This window comes from Garra rufa, chromosome 4, assembly GCF_049309525.1.
Source record: "Garra rufa chromosome 4, GarRuf1.0, whole genome shotgun sequence".
In the NCBI taxonomy this organism is placed as follows: Eukaryota; Metazoa; Chordata; class Actinopteri; order Cypriniformes; family Cyprinidae; genus Garra; species Garra rufa.
The window spans coordinates 2244428-2257061 of NC_133364.1; the positions used below are offsets into that span (position 1 = coordinate 2244428).

Consider the following 12634-nt stretch of genomic DNA (forward strand, 5'->3'; position numbering starts at 1 on the left):
CAACAAATTGGTAAAACTCTGAGATCTCGATGAACTCACAGCAGTGTTTCAAAAGCAATTACTACTTAAACGTTCATCATGGTGTGTACAAAATGGGCTATGAATGTTGTTTCGTATTGATTTTAAGCAGCAGACAGTCTAACTGAACTTAAGTAACTCAAGTGACAATCAAAGCACTTTTACTGTCTGCCATAAACAGACAAACAAGGCCAAATGAAGCAACAGCACACGTCGCACACAGTATAATCTCTTTTTTATTACAAGATGAGCTTGAACAGTTGTCCACCCGCTGCTGTTTGCACGTGGTTCTTTTCCAAAGGTCCCTGTAGATTGAAGCCGGTTCAGAGAAACCCTAGCGTTTGCTCAGTACACTATTATACAGAAACTGGCCTTCAGATAAACACAAACATCATCAGCACACTGAAACGGAACATTATGCTCGGAAAAAACAATAGAGGTGGATTTTTGGAGACGCTGCGTTTGACAAACGTGCATAACCGTGTGTCTGCCGGACCTACTTTAGCATCAGACACACCCATAGAAAGATTTACTACAAAAATTCATCTGTACAAAAACTGCCTTTTTCTCTTTTTTTATTTCTTGTTATAAATCTCGGTTGAATGACAAACAAAGTCAGACAGAATGGATGCTAGTAGAAAGGTTTCTAGAAAAGTTGAAGTTTATCTAAACGACAGAACTTTGGCTTGAGTCGTTGATCAGGACTGAGAATGACGGACAACCGACGGACATCATTTCATGGATTTTATTGCTGCCTTCGAGTCAAAAGTCACCTTTGAATGATTACTTTCACAAGATGAATGCTTTTTTCTGGGTTAAAAGAAATCATTTTCTAACTTTGCCGTGATCGTAATATCTTTCTTTGCATCATTTAGTTTTTTTCTAAAAGAAATAACCCAGCTCTCTAAAAACATAAAGGTTATTGCAACTTATCTCACAAATTTGAGAATTAAAGTCGCAATTGCGTAATATAAACTCAGAATTCCGAGATATAAACTCGCAATTCTGAGAAATAAAGTCGCTATTCCGTTGATATTAAGCCAGCATTTTATGTCGAGTTAAGTCAGAATTGTAAGATTATCCCCCGGTTTCACAGACAAGGCCTAGTCCTAGACTGAAATGTAAGTCTGAGCTGTTTCAACTGAAATAAAATTGGACTGTTTGATCTTAAAATATATCAGTGCCTTTGTTTTGTCTTAAGATGCACACCAGTAATGTATTTTTCTAAGCATGTTTATAAAAATTACTTAATTGTCCTGATTGAACTATGGCCTAATCCTGGCTTAGTCTAAGCCCTGTCTGTGAAACCGGGCCAAAAACTCCCAATTCTTAGAAATAAAGTCAGAATTGCATTGATATAAACTCGCAATTGCAAATTATAAAGTCAGAATACCGAGATCTAAACTGGCAGTTCTAAGAAATTAAGTCAGAATTGTTACATAAACTGCAATTGCGAGTTAAGTCTGAATTGTAAGATTAAAAACTCCCAATTCTGAGAAATAAAGTTGCAATTGCATGATATAAAGTGAGAATTCCAAAATATAAATTCACAATTCTGTGAACATGTCAGTCTTTTTTTTTCTCCTCAGAACTGGATTTTATAGCTCGCACTTGCGAGTTTATATCTCACAATTCGGAGAAAAAAAAAGTCTAAATTGCGAGACTTTTTATATATATATATTTTTTTTTTTTAATTTATTGGCGGAAATGGTTTTAAGCAAAAACTCACTTAATTTTGACTTGTTTTTTTTCTGAAAACATGACGATCATTTTTACTCATCTAGAAAATCCTTAAAATCCCTAAAGTAAGAAAAGCATTTTTTGCAGTGTGCATCAAAAACAAGTCGAAATTAAGTGCTTTTTAGCTTGAAACGAGCAAAATGATCTGCCAATGGCGTAAGCAAAAAAATATCTCATTCCAAACAGAAAACAAGATAATTTTTCTCACCCCATTGGCAGATTATTTTGCTCCTTTCAAGCAAAAACTTACTTAATTTTGACTTGTTTTTTCTGAAAACAAGACAATAATTTTTACTCGTCTAGAAAATCCTTCTTAAGAATTTTTCGATATTTTGGCTGGAAACACGGAATTATTAAAGAATATTTTTAAAAATGCTAAAAAAGTAAAAGTGCGCATCGTTCACCAGACGCTCTTGAAGGCAGCAATAAAGGCAGCAAATGAGAAAAACGTATGTGTTTGAAACACTGATCTATTTCCACAGAGAAAAGCAAGGTGAAATGAGAACCGAAGTGATGGGCGGACGTCTCATCTGTGAGGGACGTGGTTCTGAAGCGCTCACGAATCCGGATTTCCACAGGAAACATCTTCGTGTCCGTCATTTGGACGAGAGTCACAGGAGGGGCGTCCCGGCGCCGGCGTCACGCCATGGTCTCTTTGCCCGGGAGCCTCCTGTCGTTAAAGGTATGCATGTTAATCACCTCCTCCGTTTTGACGATGGCGGGCGGCTGGGCTTTCTGTTTCCGCCGCCGCTGGCATTTCAGAGACACCCTGAGCTCCTCCACCATCGCGCTGCAGAACGAACGCTGCAAACCACACACACATTCAGTCAGAGACACCTTTACTTTATACTAATAAATAGAAAAAAAACAGACCCTAGCAGTACATAAATGTCCATTTTTCAAATAAATGTCTGTTTTTCAAAACTTTTTTAAATTTTGAATTTTAAATGTAAAAATTGTGGATTATTTTTTAAAAATGTTTCAAATTCCAAATAGTCATTTTAGTGCTATACATGCTGTTCTTTATGATTCATTGAGTCTGTTTCTTGAATAAATTGTAATGACTTGTGTTATTTTAATATAACTGAGATAATATTATCTAATATTTTGAATTAGTTTTATATTCTCCCTTTTCATTTTAACTTTAACGTTTTAGTCATTTTATATAGTGTTTTTCCCCCCTAATTTTTAGTAATATTTATTTCATGCATTTTGCTTAAATATTTTTGATTGGCTTTTTGTTTATTTTTGTTTTCTTAGTTTTTAGTTTTTTTATTTTAGCTGAAGTTTTAGTCTTTTTATAGTGTTTTTGTAATTTTTTTTCTAACTGTTAGTAATATTTATTTCATGCATTTTGTTTTAATAAATATTTTTGATTGGCTTTTTGTTTATTTTTGTTTTCTTAGTTTTTAGTTTTTTTATTTTAGCTGAAGTTTTAGTCTTTTTATAGTGTTTTTGTAATTTTTTTTCTAACTGTTAGTAATATTTATTTCATGCATTTTGTTTTAATAAATATTTTTGATTGGCTTTTTGTTTATTTTTGTTTTCTTAGTTTTTAGTTTTTTTATTTTAGCTGAAGTTTTAGTCTTTTTATAGTGTTTTTTTTTTTTTTTTTCTAACTGTTAGTAATATTTATTTCATGCATTTTGTTTTAATAAATATTTTTGATTGGCTTTTTGTTTATTTTTGTTTTCTTAGTTTTTAGTTTTTTTATTTTAGCTGAAGTTTTAGTCTTTTTATAGTGTTTTTGTCATTTTGTTCTAACTGTTAGTAATATTTATTTCATGCATTTTGTTTTAATAAATATTTTTGATTGGCTTTGTTTATTTTTGTTTTCTTAGTTTTTAGTTTATTTTAGCTGAAGTTTTAGTCTTTTTATAGTGTTTTTGTCATTTTTTTTTTTCTAACTGTTAGTAATATTTATTTCATGCATTTTGTTTTAATAAATATTTTTGATTGGCTTTTTATTTTTATTTTCTTAGTTTTTAGTTTTTTTTAGCTGAAGTTTTAGTCTTTTATAGTGTTTTTGTCATTTTGTTCTAACTGTTAGTAATATTTATTTCATGCATTTTGCTTAAATATTTTTGATTAGCTTTTTGTTTTTTTACCTTTTCTTTTCATTTTAACCTTACTTAAAGCTTTATTTTATTATGTGTTTGTCATTTTCTTGTAATTTTATTAATATTTTAAATTAGGCTTTAGTTAGTTGTTTTTTTTTTATTTTTTTTTTCAGCTGAAGTTTGTCTTTTTATTGTTTTTTTTTTTCATTTTTTGTAGTTTTTGAATATCTATGTAGTATTTATTAATATTATTAATTATAATATATAATATATAATTATATAATATCTTTCATTTTCATCTTCATTAAAGCTTTGGTCATTTGATTATGGGTTTGTCAGTTTAAAAATATGTCTGGTTTTTCCTGTATTACGCTTTTTTAGTTTTATTAATATTTTTTTGAGTAGTTATTTTTTTATTTTATTTTAATTTTACTTCAGTTTTAGTTTCATTGTGTCATTTTGTTATTTTTAGTGCTGTGCAACAATTTGGTCGAGATGTGAAATCTGACTTTGTAAAAAAAATCCTTTAAAGTTGTCCAAATGAAGTTCTTAGCAATGCATATTACTAATCAAAAATTAAGTTTTGATATATTTAGTGTAGGAAATTCACAAAATATAATATGTTTTTTTTTTTCTCTTTTTTTGCAATATTTATTTCATGCCTTTTTTAATAAAGATTTTTGATTAGCTTTTTGTTTTTGTTTTTTACGTTTTTCTTTTATTTTACCCTTACTTAAAGCTTTATTTTATTATGTGTTTTTTTTGGAAATTTTTAAAATATATCTAGAATTTTTTTATTTCTATTAATATTTTGAATTAGTTTTTAGATTTTTTTTGCATTTAAATTTTAGCTGAAGTTTTAGACTTTTTATTGTTTTTTTTTTTTTTGTCAAGTACACACACATACAGTGATATTTTGAAAATATTTACATGTATATATTTTTATTGACATATATAAATATATTTAATACATAAACATAACAGATTTTTCTTTCATATATATTCATGCATGTATATGTATATATACATAATAAATATATTTTTCTTAAAAAATATATATTTTGTTTTTAAGTATGGCTATATAGTTTTTATTCCTTTTTTTATTTCAGTTGAGTTAAATTGTAAACATTTCTCTCAAATTTCCAAACTCTTTATATGTTCGTAAAGAAAACCTGTTAATATGAATATTTAGGCTTGAACACTGAATACAGACACAGATTTAACTGCTATAGACGAGTGTTTATATATGGATTTTATAACGGCAGGTTTATTAGGCTGCTGTCACTTTAAGAGCTAATATACTATAGTGTACAGAGCAACATCTGGTGTCTGATACCTTCTCGATCTGCGCGTTCTGTTTGGATTTGTAGAGCACCTCGCCGACGGCCACGAACACGGACAGCACCAGGCCGGCGGCGAGGACGATGAAGATGCCGCCGATGTTCTGCACGCCGAGAGCGCTGGCCTCCTTGCTCTCCTCCTCCGGACAGCCGTTCCCCCTCCACCATTTCTCCTTCATCATGTGCAGCTTACCCTCCTCCTGCAGCTGCAGGATGGCGATGGTGATCTTGTCCCGATACGGCGAACCTGCGGGAGAGACATCAGATGCGTGAGAATGGGAACTCGCCTGTACTTGAACTCACCTTACTGCTTACATTCAGCTTCAAACTATTTTAGGTTGGAGTTTCAGAACAGATCAGGCTCCATCAGTGGCATAATGTCATTTACCAATTTTCTGTTAAATTTACTTTTTTTATTAAAAAGTTTATAAAACTGAGATTTAAACATCTGAAAGCTGAATAAATAAGCTTTCCATCGATGTATGGTTTGTTAGGATAGGACAGTATTTGGTCAAGGTACAACTATTTGAAATTGTGGAATCTGACTTTTTGTAAAGAATAAAAATCTAAATATTGAGTGAATCGCCTTTAAAGTTGTCCAAATGAAGTTCTTAGCAATGCATATTACTAATCAAAAATTACGTTTTGATATATTTATGGTAGGAAATTTACAAAATGTCTTCATGGAACATGATCTGTACTTAATATCCCATCCTTAATATTCTAAAACGAAACTTTCAACAAAAAGGTCAAACGAAAAAAGAAAATATAGAAATAAAACCTTCAAAAAAATTTTTTGTCTGTATTGTTTTTACAGCTTTTATTACTATTTTTAATCGAAAATTAGTTTATAGTTATATTATGTTTAGTTGTTTATATTATTTTTAGCGGTTTGTTTTCATTTTTTTATTTTCTTTATATATTTAAAAAATGTCTATATAATTTAATATTTTTTTATATAATGCTTTTTTGAATGTTTTATTTTTATATTTTCTTTTTTTTTCATTTTAACTTGTCATTTTTTGTGCTTTTGACATTTTCAGTAGTTTAATGTCTGAGTTTTTATTCATTTTTATTTCATGCGTTTACATAATGTTAATATTTTGAATTTGTTATTTTTCTATTTTCTTTTTAATTTAATTTTAGTTACAGTTTTATTTAATTGTGTGTTTTCATATTAAGTCATTTATGTCAGTATTGTTTTTTTTTTTTTGTTTTTTTTTCAGCATTAGTTTTAGCTGTTTTAGTACATCATTAAACTTAATTAAAATTAGTAGTGATGGCAACTAGCTGAAATAAAAAGTTACGTTTTTTTAAATATTTAATTTAGTCTTCATATTTATTTTATTCAAATAATTTAAAAAAAATAAGGTTTTAATTCAAGTTAATTATAATAATCCTATAAATTCATAAGGGTTAGTCAATTCCTTTCTATAACCACTAAATAAATAAATAAATGCAAGCAAGCAAATAAGAGCAGGCAGACAATCAAATATATAAATAAATGTTTTTTTTTTTTTGTGCTAATCAACACAAACGCTGCTGATGGAGCTTAGCTCATTCTGAATCCGGAACATCCTGTAATATCTCTGTCACCATGCTTTACACATCATTCCACCAGCTGTATTCTTTCATAAAGCTCTGATGTTATTCCAGGAGTGTGTATTTAGTCCTCCAGTGGATCAGCAGCGTCCCGCAGAATGAGTCACTCTAAATCCTCGGCAACACACAAACGATCAAAGGCGCGTCACAGTTGCAAACACCCGCTGCGCGCGCAGTCACCGGAGACGCGATTGAACGCCTGTTAGCGATATTCTGAATGATGCGTCTGACACATGTGCGCTTAACAGGATTACACAGATGGGAGGCAGAAACACAGAGGATTTGTGCCGATAAAGATGGATAAATATTTTCCTTTTTATTTGCCCTCCCCCCGCAGAACTGCTCTCAGATATCAACGTTTATATAAAGCGCGCAGATCCACTGAGAGAAAAGACGCATGAGAAATTAAACTAGTTTGACAGTCATCAGTCATTGCTAGTGATTGACCGTGATTTTTTTTTTAAATAACCGATACCCAGGGTGCGATTTGCTGGGCCACCCCTGCCTCTGCTGAATCAAATGATTCGAGATATGTGCTTTAAAGTGCACTTTTAAATCAAATGATTTGCCAAAAGCACTTTGAAGTCTTTTTTTGAGTCAAATAATTCGTGATACAGCGCTTTATGGTGCGTTCACACCGGACGCGAATGAAGCGGAAAGCGCGAGTGATTTACATGTTAAGTCAATGCAAAGACCCAAATAGCCATCCTGCGGCGCGAAACGCGCAAATAGCGCGAATGAAGCGGCGCGCATTGAACGTTTGCCGCGTCATTCGCGCAAGATGAAAATTCTGAACTTTGGCGAAAATTCGCACCGCGTTAACCAATCAGGAGCTTGCTCTAGTAGTGACGGAAGCAGAAATCCGAAACAACAATGGAGGACAAAATCACCATTGCTGTCTGTGGATAACTCGGATCTGTACGATACATCTTTGTACTTTTATAGAAACAGGAATAAAAAGGATCTTGCTTGGAAGAAAGTGGGAGGTAAATAAAAGCTGAGGAGTGGCAGAAGCCCCTCCCATGACGCGAATTCGCGTTAGTGATGGGCGATAACACTTATTTTGTTTTCGATATGATACCGATACTTTTAAGGCCAGTATCATCGATATCGATACCGATACGATACTTCTAAACTTAACTTTTAAATGATTACATTTATTAAATTAATAAGAGTAAAACATGTAATTATACCCTTAACTTTATATTTGAAATGCATTTTAACATTTAATATGCCTTAATTGCAACTAATTAACTTTTATTTTTTCACATGGTTAAAATGTTTACTGTAGTGGTAACTACAAAACCTATAATTGAAAACACTTAGTTTCATAAGGGGCTGCCAGTGACAGGCTGTTGCACACATAAAATACAACATTTTTATTCTGACGGTGTATAATTTATATTAACATTACTACAAAACATGATCAATGAACTTTAAGTGTTAATTTAAAGAAACATAATTGCACAAATTACGTGGGCTACAATTTCAGTTTGTTTATTGTGAAATAGCTCAAGCATGTTTTTATTTTCTGTCCTCTGATAAGCGTTGTTCTGGGCTGCCGTTCCCAAAAGCATCAATGCTTTCTTATGATACTTTTGGGAAACGCAGCCCTGTTTGAATGCACTGTCTGAAGTGAGTGAATGCTCTCTGTGATTGATTGGTTCTGTCTTGCAATGTTTGCGTGCGTTCAGATGAGTAGGAAAATTGTTATATCGTGCACAGTTATTCCCTAACATAGGGTACACGTCCAATTCAATGTACATTGTACGCCTTGCTTTTTGTTAAATAAACAAAATCACTGGTAAATAAAACACACCTTAGTATCGATATTTTTAATTTGAGTATCGATAATTTCGATACTCGCATCAGTATCGATATAGCGATACTTCAGGATCGATATGCCCATCCCTAATTCGCGTCTGTTGTGAAGTGAATTGCACGCGCGAATGAAGCAAGTAAACTCAAAATGTTCAAGCGTCCAACTACGCGCAAGTCACGTCCGGTGTGAACGCACTTAAAGAGCCGTTTTGAATCAAATGATTCACGATTTTGGTAAAAAATATCGGTAAATTGATATATCGTCAATCTCTGGTACAGATCACCATGGTGACAGGTTTATAATGATGGGATGCTGATGCTGAAATGGTGTTGTTGTGCAGGTATAAGTGTGAATGTGTGTCTCATAACAGTAGTGATGTGTGTTTTACCCATAGGTGTCCCCACGCCGTACGCCTTGGAGTCGATCAGGCCGCCGACCTGCGTGAGATTGCAGTTGCGCTGCGTGACGAACTCGATGGCGGTGGACTCCATGAGGAAGGCGTAGTCGGACGTCAGCACGCGATGGATGCCCTCCTCCACGCTCTTCACCATCACCGACTGACGCCGGCTGTTCATGAACTCCCACATCTTATCGTATGTCGAGATCTTGGTTTTCTGCAGCGGCGACAGACAGAATTTAGTTTTAGTTTATTATTACAAGGACAATGCATATTAACATGACAAGTCAAAATATGCCAGAGTTAGCCAAAAGGCTAATTTTCATCTGCAGTCCTAGGCCAGATGTACAACAGGCAACCTAAAAATACAATGCAAATACAACAATTTAATCAAACATAACAAAATATAACATAATACAACAAACCCTACAAATTCCAAAAACAACACAAAAAAATTAATGTTGACATATTTGCATGCTAAAAAGCCAAGATTTAAAAGAAGAACGAAATTCATTATAACTATTTAATTCTCTAATTGACGTTGGGATGTCATTCCATTCTTTTGAGGCTTTAATTGAGAAGGCAGACTGACTAAAAGCAGTTTTTCTGAAATTAATAACACAGTCCCTTCTAAATGTTCCTCTAGTGAGACGACTGTTTTCTGATCTTAAACTCAGAAACTCACTAAGAGGTGGTGGGCCCAGGCCATTGAGAATTTTATAAGCTAAACAGCCGTTTGAAAACTTAACCAAATTATCCCAACTCAACAGATTATATTTTGATAAAATTTTACAATGATGAAAGTGACGTGGTTTCTTATCAAAAATTTTTAACGTTTGTTTATATAAAGTCTGTATTGGGAGCAAGGCGGAATGGTTGGCCTGAGACCAAGTAGTTAGACAATAATTCATATGCGAAAATATCATAGAATGCATAAACACTTTGGCAGCTTGGGTAGACATTGAATTCCTGATATATCGAAAATTGGATAAATTAAATTTTATTTTCTTAACAGTATGTAAAATCTGAGAATTAAACTTAAGTTTGGAGTCAATGATAATACCAAGATATTTAAGTTCAGAGACAATTTCCATTCGAATACTGTAGTATGATGTATTAAAATTCAGGAATACCAATTCGACTGCACCAATACTATCAGGTGAGAACAAAAAATTTGTGTATTCCGGCTCAAGACAGTTAGGGTTTGTCAAAACACTACCATCTCAATTCCAAAACTCTTTAGTTTTTTTACCTTTTTTTGTAAAGGGCGTTTGATCTTCTTTGCATGTTCACGTTGTAAACACTGGGTCGGTACTTCTGCGGCGATTTTGAAGATGAGATGGGAGTTTTTCGACATACCTTAACTGTCTTGAACCAGAGCGCACAAAGTTCACGCAAAGCTCGACATAAATTGTAATTTTTTTTTAGAAAATAACCAATCTTTTAACTAGATAAGACCCTTATTTCTCAGCTGGGATCTTTGAAGCTGCATTTAAACTGCATTTTGGACGTTTAAACGTGCAGAAATCCACTAGAAGGAGAGAAATCCTGAAATGTTTTCCTCAAAAACTGAAGAAAGAAAGAAAGAAAGACATGAACATCTTGGATGACAAGGGGGTGAGTACATTATCTGTACATTTTTGTTCTGGAAGTGAACTACTCCTTCAACTTCTGTTATTTTCTGTTTGTTCCAGGGAAGCTGATTTGTAGTATAAAGCGCTGTGAAACCAATCTGACTTGAATAATGGATTGACAGCGTATGTTCGTGGACTTGCAGTACCTTAAAGAAGGTCATGGTGGCGCCGTCCTCCACCACGCCGTACAGGATCTTGGTTTGTTTGGCCAGATCGTCGGCGGAGTCGATGGGCGACTCCATGCGCTCCACCGTCAGGAAGGCGGCCAGGTTTGCGGTGTAGGACGAGATGATGATGAGGGTGAAGAACCACCAGATTCCTCCCACGATCCTGGTGGACAGAGCCTTCGGCATCAGCTCCGACCCTGAGGACAGATCAGAGAATAAATAAATGGCCAAAAGCAGCTTGAACCCCTTCTGGACCAAGTTAAGTGACTTTTTTTCATAAATTGTGCCCCTGGAGCACAAAACCAGTCTGAAGTAGCATGGGTATATTTGTAGCAATAACGTAAAATACATTGTATGGGTCAAAATGATTGATTTTTCTTTTATGCCAAAAAATATTAGATTTAAGTAAAGATCATGTTCCATGAAGATATTTTGTAAATTTCCTACTGTAAACATATCAAAACTTAATTTTTGATTAGCAATTTGCATTGCTAAGAACTTAATTTGGACAACTTTAAAGGTGATTTTCTCAGTATTTAGACTTTTTTGCACCATCAGATTCCAGATTTCAGCCAAACATGGTGCTATCCTAACAAACCATACATCAATGGAAATCTTATTTATTCAGCATAAATGATGTATGCATGTATAAATCTCAATTTAAAAACATGGTTTTGTAGTCCAGGGTCACATTTAATTTCTATTTATTACATTTTTATTTATTTTTGAAGAAAATTGTAAATAGAAAACAGCCATTTAATGACTACTAATTTGTAAATTTGTTAAAATAAGTATATTGTTTTATGTTTCATCTTTGCCTTTGCATAATATAAAATAATAATAGCAACCACAGATGTTTATTTGAGCAAACAAATCCTCTTAATCAAAATTTAAATTAATATTGCAGTTATTGCATTGTGCAGTCTTCTTGTGCTGTAAGTGTGATCAGTAGCAGCTGTGCTCCAGCAGGAGGCGCTGAGATGCTGACATACTCACCTTGCCGCATGAGAGCACCGACACCAAACCAGAAGCTGTTGAGCAGCGTGAAGTTATTCTCCACCACGTCTGAGTCAGGGTTACAGGGGTGAGGGTTATACCACTCGTACGGACTGAACCTGAGAGAGAGCACAGACTGATGCATTTATTGCCACAGCGCACGCACACATGAATAATCTCTCACATAAACACACTGATCGTTGAAGACACTGAAGGCAAGACACTGCAGGCAAAACCAGTGTGTTTTCATGCACTGTTCTGTTTTTGGTCTATTTTGCTTCCATGTCATCTCTTATTTCAGAATAATTTAAAGAAAACATCCAAAATGAACATTTAAATGTTTATTTTATTACACTTTGTATATTTGCGTCTATGAATTTCAATTTCAATACATATGAATACATATCTTTAGAAGTTTGTTTTCCGAATTCAGCAGCGCTTACAAACACCAAAACTTACAGATTTATTCCTCTTTATATTGTGATGGTTTTTATAGAAGGGATTTTTCATATAATTCATATTGATTTTAATATTGCACTTTATCGGTTTGCGTCTATAGATTTCAGTTCTAATCCATACGTTAGAGAGTTTTTTTTCTCCACTTTAGCGGCACCTACACACACCAAAACTTACAGATTTATTACTCTCTATATTCTGAAGGTTTTTATAGAAGGAATTTTTCATATAATTCACATTGATTTTATTATTTCACTTTATCGGTTTGCGTCTATAGATTTCAGTTCCAATCCATATATTAAAGAGTTTGTTTCTCCACTTTAGCAGCACTTACAAACACCAAAACTTACAGATTTATTCCTCTCTATATTGTGAAGGTTTTTATAGAAGGGATTGTTCATA

General features: G+C 33.3%; 1 protein-coding gene across 1 annotated transcript in view; it reads right to left on the reverse strand.

Annotated features, from left to right (window-relative positions):
* Window positions 1-236: 236 nt before the first annotated feature.
* LOC141333415 (glutamate receptor ionotropic, kainate 2) overlaps window positions 237-12634 on the reverse strand; it is a 33596-nt gene continuing 21198 nt past the window's right edge. The window contains exons 6-10 of the mRNA XM_073838408.1: window positions 11777-11895; window positions 10760-10977; window positions 8971-9196; window positions 5155-5405; window positions 237-2562 (exon numbers count right to left, since the gene is read on the reverse strand). Coding sequence (XP_073694509.1) covers window positions 2398-2562; window positions 5155-5405; window positions 8971-9196; window positions 10760-10977; window positions 11777-11895 — 979 coding nt within the window. The 3' untranslated portion in view covers window positions 237-2397. The remainder of the gene's footprint in view (window positions 2563-5154; window positions 5406-8970; window positions 9197-10759; window positions 10978-11776; window positions 11896-12634) is intronic.